The following is a 14,072-nucleotide window of genomic DNA, read 5'->3' on the forward strand; positions in this document are numbered from 1 at the left end:
TATTTTAACACCATCATATTTGCAAGTAAATAGTCATCATTTTATAAAATTTTAATATCTTATTTAAGTTTATATCTTCATAAAATATGATTTATTAATGTGGTCATGCTTATTATCTTCATATATATTTAATAAATGATATATACCAAAATATAACTATAAGTTTAAATTAAAATTATTATACTTTATAATATTATGTTTACTTAGAATAAATGATAATTATTTGAATAACTAAAATAATAATGATATTTAATGTTAGTGGATCATATCCGGCTCATATTCGATGGATCATAAACTACCCGGTAAAAAAATAGAAAATGCGATACTGGATCATATCCGGCTCAGATCCGAATCTCAAATACCAGGGATCGGTTTATATCCGGATAAAACGATCCCGGACCCAAATCTGGACAAGCTAAAAATAATATGATCCGGTACTTGAGCAGAGGGGTACCCGGGATCACCCGGATCATTTTACAGCCCTAGAGTTTGACTGATATTAAGGTGGTCCATGCAGTAAATGAAATCGTACTTTAGGTGAGTAAAAGGTAATATCATGGTTGATTCATGGTCTGCCTTATTTTAGTAAATTACTTTTGAGTTTAAATTTTTTTCAAAAATCATCCTTAAAACATGTAATTTTGACCTACAATAATATGAGAAATCTGTTTTTGGGTGGTGGTTAATAAATTTTAGTGTAAAATTCAGTTACTCGATTAAGTATCTGAATAAATATTTATAATTCAGTTGAGTCGAATTGAAATAAATACTCGATCAAGTACTAAGACATAAAAAATGAAATTATTATAATTTTTAAAAAAAAATATTGTGTACTAAAAATAAGATGACGAAAAAATATTATTCTAATACTTATTTGAGAATGGATAAGATGATTTAGGTGTTTGTTTATGGATTTTAAGCCCAACTTCTGGTTTATAAGTTAAAAACATTTATTTGTATCGTTTGTGTAAAAAGTCAAGAAGCACTTACAAAAAAGCTATGAATACTATTTTTGTTTCAGGACTTCTACTTATTTCCTAAACACTTTAATCACTTATAAGTCTTAACTTGTTTCTAACTTCTACTCTACTTTTTATTTTAAGCAAGAATCACTTATTTTAAGTTCATCCAAACGGTCCCTAAATTTGATGTCAATAATTTTTTAATGGAGATAATTGACGATGAGGTGGTGATCGGTAGTGTTGAATAGGTGATTGGTATTAAAAAAATATTATAAAAAATAATAAAATTATATTTCATAAAAAATTCAAAATGCGTGAAAATAGTGAATGACGGGAGTGAGAGAGTAGGAGGGTAGATGAGTAAATGGAAGGAGGAGGAAAGAAAGGGAGTAAAGTGGAAAGCAAGGTCTCATCAAAGGTCAGTGTCAATAGTAGAAATGAGTCACCCATTTCCCTGTTTAAAATTTCTCCATGGACCTACTCTGTTTTTTCTCTTCGAACTTCCCGCTATGCTCTTTGTCTTTTTTCATCCCCTCCTCTTTTCTCCTTTCTCACTTTCGTTCGTGCACCTCCGTTTTCACCTCCTTTTGTTTTTCACCATAGCTCTTGGGTTTTAAGTTTTAACTTTATTTTTTTAGTGGGTGCCGGTTTTTTAAGATATTTGTTGAGATGGAGAGTTTAGAGGACATTGTTGTCGCAAAAGTTTTTCTGAAAATTATATTGAGTGAAATGGACAATGCGAATAGTTAAATAAATTTGAGAACAAATGAAAAATGGGAGTCGAATTGAATTTGATATGATTTATAATGAATTCTTATTATGAGACACTTGAATGTTAGTCCCTTAATTTGATATGATTTATATTTAATATTAATAAAAAATTAATATATATATATAGACAAACGTGATAAAAGCAAATAGGGAAAATATTAAGAGACGGAGGAAGTAATAATAGTCTTATTCTTCTCAAGATTTTGTGAACAATTAGTACTCCAGAAGATTTTGTCTTTTATATTTATTCTTAAAATTAAGATTAATTTCTTTCGATTAAAAAAAAACAAAAAAAGAGACACGATATAAGAATCTTTCGTATAGCTATCGGACCAAAACCACCATAAGCAAAACTAAGGTTAATTGTACAGATACAGATGAAATTTATCCAACCCATTTATACATGTCATTGTTGTGTGAGCCCAATGAAGCAATTCTTTGTGGAGGCCCGTAAGGTCCAAACAAAATTGAGTACAATAAGAACATATGGAAAAAAGAAAAGCCCGCTAGAAGGAGGGCTTGAACCTCCGACCTTGTGGTTAACAGCCACACGCTCTAACCAACTGAGCTATTCCAGCTATTTGTTACTTTGTATTTGAATAGTTAATTTCACAACATCTTTTAAATCAATCAAAGTTTTAACAAAGATGACAAAGTTAATTCTAAACTTAGGACCAATACATTTCAAACTACCACTTTATAACAATTAATCGCGTTATAAGTCACAATTTTAAACTCAACCAAACAAGCTTGTCATACGACGAAAGAAACTTAAGTTGAAAAACTTGCATGATCTCCCATTGTATACACATTAGTTCATTCTGTAGTACCTCCCAGGGAGTCTGAGGTTCTTCATTTAGCACTTCCCAGTCACATTCGACTTCAGATCTTTTAATTCCCGGACATAACATCCAAACTTGGCAATATTTTCTTAATTTCTTTGCGGACATGTTGTAATTAGTTTGTTCATTCTGTAGTACGGTGTAGTTCCTTGCTTGTCCCTTCGTATCAGAAGTTTATTAATTTCTTCACATTCACGCGACAAGATAAATTTAATCACCTCCTTATGGTCCTGCTCCACAGCTATGTGAAATATGTTTTTCCCATTCTTATCTCCAGTCTCCCAAGAATCTGGAATTCTGGATAATATTTCACAAGTTCTTTGATCACACATTCATGTCCCTGATATGCTGCTATTCGAACTTCATGCAGTACAACACAGAATCCATGGAATTCAAAAAAGTTTTACAACTGCAAAGAAAGGCAAGAAAGATCTTATTATATTATTCAATGTAATAAAATTATTGGATTGATCTTTTCATTATAGTCCTCATTAACTGGTTTGTAAAGGAACATTCTTTGCTTTTTGGTAAGATAATTGAAAGGAAACATTTTTTGCTTATTTTAGATAAATTTAATATTCTGTGCTTGATTAATTCTTTTTTCCATCAGAAATAAAGCTGAGAACACAAATATACTCCCTCCATCCCAAATTAGATGAGCTCGTTGACTTCGGACACGCACTTTAAAGTCCATTGACCGCATAGCTACATTACTTATTTTTGAAATTTTATTTTTCTAAATAAAAGTTTAAATATGAAATTTTCATTTACAAAAGAAAAATTAAAAAAGTAAATTTCAGAACTATACGGTCAATGCACCTTAAGTTACGTGCCCAAAGTCAACTAACTCATCCAATTTGGGATGGAGGGAGTACTAAAGATCATCACTTTTCACTTTCTATACTTTATCACAGAAAGGTAATATGAATGAAATAATTCTTTATTGAAATTACAACACACCTTACACTAATAATAAAACAACTTTTATTCATATACAGATGATGTAAAAGCTAAATACCCATCAGAAAGCCATTTCTTATTGATGATTAAAAAGGTTCTAATAAACTGTAGAATCAGAACCTGTAATCATCTGTACCATTATAGTTAGCTACTTGTTAAATATGTAATTGACAATTAATTTCAAAATCGAGGTTTTGCCTGAACAACTGCTGCCTAGCTAGCCTGAACCTGAATCTCTATATATTTATAACAAGTTCAACGCAAACTCGGATCCTTACAAGTTAAGCTAACCAAAATCTGTAAGGTACTCAACTGGTATAATTGGCCACTTTAAATGTACCTCCCTGTACCAAGTGATATTCTGATAAGTGGCAAGAATGTTGCAGCTGAATGATCCAGTATGTGGTAGAGTTAAGTGCAGTGGATCATCGACATTAGTCTCAATACAAAACCGGGTGAAGAACCAGATCAATTAGTTTTCTGACTCTGACACGTCGGGTCTCAGAAGTAGAAACTTGATTCGGTTATTCTTCTGAGATGTGAAACTATCAAGATGATCCGTAAAAACAATATATACTTTGAACTCATAGATGATCCATGAAAATCTCAACTTAAAATTCAATAAAATATGCTACACTCATTCAAACATTGTATATTTTGCAAACAACTTAATCTAAAATATACTTGAAGTTAAAATAATTATCAGATTGTTGTCTACTTATAATTAATTATTACCATTATACATTATAAAGTATATAAAATAATTAGTAAAATATAAACAAGTTTATACATTCAAAATCATCACTTGAATATTGCATAAATGTAAGAAAATAATAAATTGATCAAATTATACAAATGCACCAGGTTGACAAACATGTGAATATGTGAAACAGGTTTACAAAGCTTACATGAGCAGTATATTTTAAATAATTCAGTTGTAACCAAACAACTTGAGCAGCTATATCTTTTGGCGTCCAAACAATTTTGTCTTTCCAAGTCTCCGAAATGACCAAAGAATTAGAACACATATCTTCCAACAAAACATGTCAAACCACACATAAGAAACAAAGAGAAAGAAAAGAGAAGAGATGACACAAATACTAATGGCAAGGGGTCGTGAGTAATCTAGCACAGCGTTCCCGTTATGAATGCCAGCATCATTGCCAAACTCGAGAGAATGTTGAGAGTACCAGAAGCCTGGAACATCGTTGCAGTAATTTTATAATTATCAGTGAACATTATTGTATAAAAGTAGAGGAATAGTGATGAAATTGAAAGTAAGAGGGCTATTGCATCTGCAATTATAAATGTCTGAAAGGAAGCTTTTTTTAAGAGCATCGGAGATCCTTGGTTTTCTCCTTCAGTCGAATTAAAACCACCTGGCATGGCGAATCCTGCTGTTAAGGCCACTGTGGTTATTAATGCAGCCACTATGATATGAGTGTTGATTATTTTTTCAAAATTTTTGGCTGGTGGCCTCTTTTTGTTTTCCTTTATTTTCTGAATCAACTGAACCTCTTTAGGAGTTTTTAAATAAAACCAGAATCCGGTTCTCTTAGCTTTAGCATTAGTAAGCATTGTTCTCACTAGCACCTGCAATGCACTATCTTCATAAGTGAACAATATGATGAAATGTAAATTATCCACAATAAAAGTATCAACAGCCATAACTAAAAAACATCTCAAAAGTAATAGACAAGCGAAAGTATATGTCAAATATAGTTTGATGGCACTGGGTAGTCAGAAAAGAAAAGAACTGAAACTCCACTTTCATGAGCAAGGTCAGCAACTTACCTGATCAGCTAAAGTGTCAAGTCCGTTGTTTAGAACGTCTAATGGAGTGCGACCTTTTGAGTCTTGCACCATCCAGTCAACAGTCCTTAGGTTCATGAGTTCCTCGACATAACATCCCAGCTTGGCAATCAGATGGAGAGCTGTATGTCCTTTCTTATCCCTTTGAATCAAAAGGTCAGTGATTCCTTCACGACCTTGTGATAATATAAATCTGATCACCTCCTTCTGGTCTTGCCAGATAGCTATGTGCAATATATTTTGACCACGACTGTCTACAATATCCAAAGTGTCTGGATAATATTCCAAAAGTTTTTTCATCACATTAACATTTCCTTCATATGCTGCTACATGAAGAGGTGTTCTTTCAAATAGAGCTACTAGGTAACCCACAGATTTGTCTACACGTACAAGATCTTCAACTATGGCATGCAGGTCGTTAAGTGCTACATAATGAAATACTGTCCACCCGTGTTTGTCTGGTACCTTTATGAGAGCCTTGTTCCTTTCCAGTAAAAGTTTTACAGTCTCTGGAATAAGCATCAAAATGCAGTTATACATAAATATATAAGTTTTATCAAGTGATTTTAATATATCAAACATTAGGATTGTAACACTAGTGTAATAAGGCAGAGAAAGAATTGGATCTAAAATAAAGCAGGGCAACAATATGAGCATAATTAACTAATTGCAACACAATTGTAGTAAATTAGTATGCATTAGTAAACATGTTTAGCGTATATGTATCATTTATGTCTGTACCATGTCCAGCATCATTCATTGTTGCACCATGCAAAGCTGTAGATCCATGAGGACCCTCAAAAGTTAGGGATTCAGAATTATCAAGAATTGTTCTAACTATGTCACTGTAACACCATAAAGAAGCCAAGCAGAGAGGAGTTTTGCCATGCTTATTCTGAGGATACGAATGGCTCGGGTCTTCAGTTACTAGCAGTTGAACCAGGTTGTTGTGATTGTATTGTACAGACAGGTGCAAGGCAGTTTCCGCTTCCTTATTGAGTGTTCTAATCAGAACTTGTTTGAGACTTAGTGATGACTTCCTGAAGCATATCGGTTGTGGAGGCAAAGACTTTGCTGCAACATCAAAGAGTGCTACAACCACTTCATAATGCCCTTGTCTTGCTGCCAGGTGAAGCCCGGTCTCGCCTCTTGAGTTGGTCTTTAGCAGTAGTGATTCATCATCACTCAGAATATGTTCCAGGCATTTCACACTCCCGTGTTGGCATGCAAGATGAAGCACATTATTTTTCGTAGGAGTCAATTGGTCGTGGAGGCTAAGCTTGTGCTCCATCTCCTTAAGGACATCAATGTTGTCCTTAATGAGAGCATCATATAACACAGAATCCATGTAATCTGAACAAAATTGAAAAGCAAGGCAAAGAAAAACAATTTGAATGTGTATATTTTCTTGATACCTTGTCGTCTCAGAGTCTGCTCTCCATAAATAGTGGTATAAAGGACCAGATTGTCACTCACGCTAGTTGCGAAAGAAAAAGCAACGAATAAAGAAAATAGAAACAAAGCAATTTGAGACAGGGAGAATAAAGAAGAAACAAAGACAAGAGCAAAATAAAAGAACGGTTTTTCTTATGGTGTGCCCATGGGCACATGCTAAGCGCGGAATATTTTGTGCTTGGATCATTTTGGTTGGCTCTTATCTCATGATAATGGTGGACCCCCTGCAAATACACCAACCACACCAATCAAAATCTCCCAAATACAAAAATTTTCGCGCTTAGCATGTGCCCATGGCCACACACTAGCCAAGCCGAATTTATATATCTCATATCTCTTACTAATTTTAAGCTAGAAATAATGTTCTATTAAGAACTACTAAAATTTTGAATTTAGCCCGATTTTTGGTTATCGATTTTGGGATTCAGTTGGGTTGGTGCATTGCCTAGCAACCGATTCCCCCACCGAATGCACCAGCTTAAGTTGCAACTTTGATATGGAAGAACTTAAAAAATTAGCATCAACAGTGACACTTATCATTCATAAAACTAATGATCTGGATCTTCAGTTGTCCTTAATTGCGGAATGAGGCAAATAGTTTTATTATGCTGCACTTTTAAGTGAGAAAAAGTGACTATGGGGGCAATTCTACAACCCTTTCTATTATAATGCGCAGTGCAGCACAAGATTAATGCACCTGAATATAACATTAAGAATTTGCCAAAGGAATATCATCACATCCATTGCATCATTGATCGTGCAGTACAGAGAAGCCCGTGTGTTATTTATAGAGCGAATCTTGTAAAACGTTTAGCTGGCTGCAACAATGCAGATGTTGATTTAGATTATGTTACTTAAAGAAAACAATCTTTGTATAAGTTGGATCAAAATAGAAGTACTGCAAATGAAAAGGAACTGGAATAAAGGAATTGTTCGAACAGAATCTTGTATTAATGAATAGACCATGAGGCTGTGTAGCTTTTATTTTCCCTTCTTTTTCATTCCTGTCCTCTGGAACATCATCTTTAAGTATCAGTCAAAGAAACAACACTGAATCTGTTTAATTGTAAAGAGATATGTAGCATCGTAACTTGGAACATGGCGAATACTTCTCTTTAATAAGCCTTGAGTGGAAAAATAAAAACGTGAAAATTAAAAAAATTAACCTGTTATAAAAAACATGTAAGAAAATTCCCACTAGCACTACCAGTCCTATAAAAGGGGTTAGCTTGTGCATTCGTTATCATCATCAAACTTAAGCGAGAAAGAAGAAAATTACTTGAAAATTCTTAGCTACTTCAGTACCAAAGGGAAAAAAAGATGGGAGGTAATCAATCTGCTGTGCATTCTTCCAGTGGAACCGATGGGTTTATCATGCCTAAGAAGTCTGGCCAGGTCTTAACATTCCGCTCCTCTTCTAAATGGAGAAGCCATTTTCAGTCCTCCAAACAAACAGATAAGCTGGTCAGTTACAAGAACTTATCTTTACATATATATGTTTTTTTTATATATTTCTCTTGTTCAACTTCAAGAAGTGTTATTTATCAGAGCTTGATGACATTTTATTATTTTATGTTGGTCTGCAGATGGTCATTCATTTTACGGCTACATGGTGTGGACCTTGTCATACTATGGAACCTGTCATTCGCGAGTTTGCTGCTAAGTATGTTGGTGTGGAATTCATCCAGATTGATGTAGATGAACTGGAAGTATGCTTCTCTCTCTCTCTCTCTCTCCCCCTCCCTCCTCTCTGTATTTGTTTAAAGTCCGTGTCTTACGTATGTTGTTCATGCAGGCAGTGGCTCGGGAGTATGCTGTGCAGGCATTGCCAGCATTCATACTGATAAAGAAGGGGGAAACAGTTGACAAGGTTGTTGGAGCAGAAAAGGCAGCACTCCAGAAGAAGATAGAGAAATGCATGCTCTAATGTATAGAAGTCAGTAGGTGGTATCATACTATAAGTAAACGCATTAAGCAGATGAGTAATATCTGTGTTGTTTGAAATAAGGATCTCTTCTGACTAGGCAAACATTCTATTATTTGTAATAATATTCTGATGTACCAGCTGCAACTTTGGATGAGTTTGTAGATCAAAATATTTGAATACGACCAGTTAACGACATTTAGTTATTAGATGTGCATACTGATTCATGACTTCTAAGCCTGTACCACCGCATTTTCTGCAATCTAATTGAAAACGTTCTTCTTCAGAAACAACTATGTCAGCTCATTAACAAACTTGTAAAAACAAGTTCATGAAATGGCTCGATATGTAGCCTCATGAACAAGTTCAAGAACATGTACAAACTCATATCATAATCTTATAAGGCTAAATGACCTTAATAAACTGAAAAACAAAGTCCTGAATCCAAACTAACTTGGAGCTCAAAGTACATTATAGCAAATTAAGCTCAACCAGACCAAAACTCCGTTTGATCAGCTTGTTTAGAACCCTGGTGCTGCTCTTTTTATATCAATCCTGCTCTTTTTGGATGTGGCATCACCTATCAGTATCACCATACTTTATTAACCAACTCCCTAACAAGCTATAGAGTTAATAATTATTTAGACATTTAATATGCCGTTAATGTTTCATTATCGAAACACAAAGAAATGATTGGCTTCCCGAGTTCCTGAAATCAAAAGACTCTGTGTCCCAAGTCATGACAGACATGTGTACAGATATATAGTGCGAACAAATGTATCTAGATCCATGCTTGGGGAACCACATTTACAAAACAGCTAGCACTAAAATTATATATAGCCAACTTCTACAAATCTCTTACTAATTTTTGTCTAAAAGTCAAGTTTTAAAAAAAACTACTGAATTTTGGAATTTAGCCCATTTTACATTGAAATTTGGAGTTAAGCCGGGTTGGTTTGTGGATTGCCTAGCCACGGGTTCACTACAAGAAAAGCGCTATTTTCGACCGCTGTTTCGACCGGATCTGATCGAAAATAAAACCAGTCGAAAATAAGAAATTCGACCGTATTTCGTCGAAAAACAATCCGGTCGAAATAAGAAATTCGACCGTATTTGGTCGAAAACAATCCGGTCGAAAATATGTTTATTTTCGACCGCCTATATTCGACCACGCACCAGAAATTTTCCCGCGCATGGATTTGGTCGAAAATAAGCTCCGGTCGAAAATAATTCTGGGCGGGAAATTTGCCGCACTTTCAGATTTCAAAAAATTCAAGGGCGCTACTGGTCGGAATTATATTTTACGTTCTGCCACCGAATCCACTAGCTTCAAGTACATAATTGTACCAGCTTGTGCATGCAATCACAGACTAGGAGTTGAAATCATGTTACACCTAAATTGTTGAGTTGAAACTTTTACTCAAATTACAGTAAACTAAGGAATCTGGATCTTCAGGTGTCCTTATATACGAAATGAGGCGGCTATCCTTGTTTGCCACTCTGTTTCTGCGCTTTAAGTGAGAAAAAGTGACGCTGGGGGACATTCTACGGCCTTTTCTATTCTAATGCACAGTGTGCCACAAGATTAATTAACCTGAATATGACATCTAGAATTTGTCAAAGGAGTATCATTACGTCCATTGAATCATTGATAGTGCAGTACAGAGAAGCCTGTGTGTTATTTATGGAGCGAATCTTGCAAAACGTCTAGTTGGTTGGACTGGGAAGGTAATCAGAGCCTGCAACAGCACAGATGTTGATTTAGATTATATTACTTGAAAAAAACATGCTATATATAAGTTGGATCAGAAAAATACTACTGTAACTAAAAGGAACTGGAATAAAGAATTAAAATTGTTCCAACAGAACCTTGTAATGACTAGACCATGAGGCTGTTTGGCTTTTCCTTTCCCTTTTTAAATCATCTGTGAAAGAAGCAACACTGAATGTGTATAAATGTAAGGAAATACATTGCATTGTAAGTTAAACATGGCGAATACTTTTCTTTAATTGGACTTGAGTGGGAAAATGATACGTGAAAATTTAAAATTTTAAATCATTATCAAAAGAATGTAAAGAAAAGTATAGGTGATGCAAATCTTTGCAAATATTGACTGTCACTCATGGCACTGAATCATATACTCAGGTATACAATTTATTAAGTTTCTCACTCGCGCTCCCAGTCCTATAAAAGGGGCTAGCCTTTGCATTATTTATCATCATCATACTTAAGCGAGAAAGAAGAAATAATATTTGAAAGTTCTTAGATACTTCAATATCAAAAATAAAAAAGATGGGAGCTAATCAATCTGCTGTGCATTCTTCCAATGGAACCGGTGGGTTGATCATGCCTAAGAAGTCTGGCCAGGTCTTAATATTCCGCTCCTCTTCTAAATGGAGAAGCCATTTTCAGTCCTCCAAACAAACAGATAAGCTGGTCAGTTACAAGAACTTATCTTTACATATTTATGGTTTTTATATTTCTCTTGTTCAACTTCCAGAAGTGTTATTTATCAGAGCTTGACGATATTTAATTATTTTATGTTGGTTTGCAGATGGTCATTCATTTTACGGCTACATGGTGTGGACCTTGTCATACCATGGAACCTGTCATTCGCGACTTTGCTGCTAAGTATGTTGGTGTGGAATTCATCCAGATTGATGTAGATGAACTGGAAGTATGTCTCTCTCCCTCCCTCTCTCTCTCTCTGTCCCTCATCCCCTCCCTCCCTCCTCTCTGTATTTGTTTAAAGTCCGTGTCTTACGTATGTTGTTCATGCAGGCAGTGGCTCGGGAGTATGCTGTGCAGGCATTGCCAGCATTCATACTGATAAAGAAGGGGAAAACAGTTGACAAGGTTGTTGGAGCAGAAAAGGCAGCACTCCAAAATAAGATTGAGAAATGCATGGTCTAATGTATAGAAGTCAGTATGTGGTATCATACTACAAGTAAACACATTAAGCAGATTGGTAATGTCTGTGTTGTTTGAAATAAGGATCTCTTCAGACCAGGCAAACATTCTATATTCGTAATACTATTTTCATGCACCAGCTGCAACTTTGGATGAGTTTGTAGATCAAAATATTTGAATACGACCAATTAACAACATTCAGTTATTAAGTGTACATGCTGATTCATGACTTCTAAGCTGTACCACAGCATTTTCTGCAATCTAATTGAAAACGTTCTTCTTCAGAAACAACTATGTCAGCTCATTAACAAACTTGTAAAAACAAGTTCATGAAATGGCTCGATATGTAGCCTCATGAACAAGTTCAAGAACATGTACAAACTCATATCATAATCTTATAAGGCTAAATGACCTTAATAAACTGAAAAACAAAGTTTTTAATCCAAACTAACTTGGAGCTCAAAGTACATTATAGCAAATTAAGCTCAACCAGACCAAAACTCCGTTTGATTAGCTTGTTTAGAACCCTGGTGCTGCTCTTTTTATATCAATCCTGCTCTTTTTGGATGTGGCATCACCTATCAGTATCACCATACTTTATTAACCAACTCCCTAACAAGCTATAGAGTTAATAATTATTTAGACATTTAAAATGCCGTTAATATTTCATTATCGAAACACAAAGAAATGATTGGCTTCCGGAGTTCCTGAAATCAAAAGACTCTGTGTCCCAAGTCATGACAGACATGTGTACAGATATATAGTGCGAACAAATGTATCTAGATCCATGCTTGGGGAACCACATTTACAAAACAGCTAGCACTAAAATTATATATAGCCAACTTCTACAAATCTCTTACTAATTTTTGTCTAAAAGTCAAGTTTTAAAAAAAACTACTCCCTCCGTTTCTATTTACTTTTCTCGTTTGATATGTCGGGACTGTTCATAACATGAGACAAATTACTAATTTACGTCTAATCTATAAAAGTAAATATAGTCATGAGTGATCTTGTTGGATTCGTACTAATGAGTATTTTAATATGGTGAAGTTTTTATATTTATTACTAATACAAAATTAAAGATATTAACGATCAAAAGTGTGTGCTGGCAAACGTGATAAAGGCAAACAGGAAAAGTATTAAGGGACGGAGGGAGTACTGAATTTTGGAATTTAGCCCATTTTACATTGAAATTTGGAGTTCAGCCGGGTTGGTTTGTGGATTGCCTAGCCACGGGTTCACTACAAGAAAAGCGGCTATTTTCGACCGAAAATTATTTTTGACCGTATCTGGTCGAAAATAAAACCAGTCGAAAATAAGAAATTCGACTGTATTTGGTCGAAAAACAATCCGGTCGAAAATAAGAAATTCGACCGTATTCGGTCGAAAACAATCCGGTCGAAAATGGCCGGTCGAAAATATGTTTATTTTCGACCGCCTATATTCAACCACGCACCAGGGATTTTCCCGTGCATGGATTTGGTCGAAAATAAGCTCCGGTCGAAAATAATTCTGGGCGGGAAATTTGCCGCACTTTCGGATTTCAAAAAATTCAAGGGCGCTACTGGTCGGAATTATATTTTACGTTCTGTTACCGAATCCACTAGCTTCAAGTACATAATTGTACCACCTTGTGCATGCAATCACAGACTAGGACTTGAAATCATGTTACACCTAAATTGTTGAGTTGAAACTTCTACTCAAATTACAGTAAACTAAGGAATCTGGATCTTCAGGTGTCCTTATATACGAAATGAGGCGGCTATCCTTGTTTGCCACTCTGTTTGTCTGGGCTTTTAGTGAGAATAAGTGACGCTGGGGGACATTCTACGACCTTTTCTATTCTAAAGCACAGTGTGCCACAAGATTAATGCACCTGAATATAACATCTAGAATTTGTTAAAGGAATATCATTACGTCTGAATCATTGATCGTGCAGTACAGAGAAGCCCGTGTGTTATTTATGGAGCGAATCCTGCAAAACGTCTAGTTGGTTGGACTCGGAAGGTAATCAGAGCCTGCAACAGCACAGATGTTGATTTAGATTTATATTACTTTAAAAAAACATGCTATATATAAGTTGGATCAGAAAAATACTACTGTATCTAAAAGGAACTGGAATAAATTAAGAATTGAAATTGTTCCAACAGAACCTTGTAATGACTAGACCATGAGGCGGTTAAGCTTTTCCTTTCCTTCTTAAATCATCTGTGAAAGAAGCAACACTGAATCTGTATAAATGTAAGGAAATACATTGCATCTAAGTTAGAACGTGGCTAATACTTTTCTTTAATTATTGGACTTGAGTGGGAAAATGATACGTGAAAATTTAAAATTTTAAACCGTTATCAAATTTTTTTAAAGAAAGTATGTGTGACTGTGTCACTCAAGGCACTGAATCAGATACTAAGGGATACAATTTATTAAGTTTCCCA

The 14,072-nt window shown here is 34.9% G+C and overlaps 3 protein-coding genes and 1 non-coding gene across 4 annotated transcripts; 2 read left to right on the top strand and 2 right to left on the bottom strand.

Moving 5' to 3' along the window:
• Positions 1 to 2,237: 2,237 nt before the first annotated feature.
• Positions 2,238 to 2,311, bottom strand: TRNAN-GUU (transfer RNA asparagine (anticodon GUU)). Its single transcript has one exon. It is a non-coding gene; the product is annotated as a tRNA-Asn (tRNA).
• Positions 2,312 to 4,320: 2,009 nt separating this feature from the next.
• On the bottom strand, positions 4,321 to 6,775 carry LOC108201962 (ankyrin repeat-containing protein NPR4-like). The gene is made up of 3 exons (XM_017370312.2): positions 6,089 to 6,775; positions 5,330 to 5,856; positions 4,321 to 5,128 (listed from the first exon to the last, which is right to left on the bottom strand). The coding sequence occupies exons 1-3, from the start codon at positions 6,693 to 6,695 to the stop codon at positions 4,661 to 4,663; spliced, it is 1,602 nt and encodes a 533-aa protein (XP_017225801.1). The 5' UTR covers positions 6,696 to 6,775; the 3' UTR covers positions 4,321 to 4,660.
• A 1,273-nt stretch (positions 6,776 to 8,048) lies between these two features.
• LOC108202288 (thioredoxin H2) lies at positions 8,049 to 8,954 on the top strand. The gene is made up of 3 exons (XM_017370675.2): positions 8,049 to 8,266; positions 8,389 to 8,511; positions 8,598 to 8,954. Exons 1-3 carry the CDS (start codon positions 8,123 to 8,125, stop codon positions 8,727 to 8,729), a joined length of 399 nt encoding a protein of 132 aa, XP_017226164.2. The 5' UTR covers positions 8,049 to 8,122; the 3' UTR covers positions 8,730 to 8,954.
• A 2,010-nt stretch (positions 8,955 to 10,964) lies between these two features.
• On the top strand, positions 10,965 to 11,818 carry LOC108201723 (thioredoxin H2). Its single transcript, XM_017370008.2, has 3 exons — positions 10,965 to 11,163; positions 11,282 to 11,404; positions 11,509 to 11,818. Exons 1-3 carry the CDS (start codon positions 11,020 to 11,022, stop codon positions 11,638 to 11,640), a joined length of 399 nt encoding a protein of 132 aa, XP_017225497.2. The 5' UTR covers positions 10,965 to 11,019; the 3' UTR covers positions 11,641 to 11,818.
• Positions 11,819 to 14,072: the final 2,254 nt, after the last annotated feature.

This window comes from Daucus carota, chromosome 9 (assembly GCF_001625215.2).
Source record: "Daucus carota subsp. sativus chromosome 9, DH1 v3.0, whole genome shotgun sequence".
In the NCBI taxonomy this organism is placed as follows: Eukaryota; Viridiplantae; Streptophyta; class Magnoliopsida; order Apiales; family Apiaceae; genus Daucus; species Daucus carota.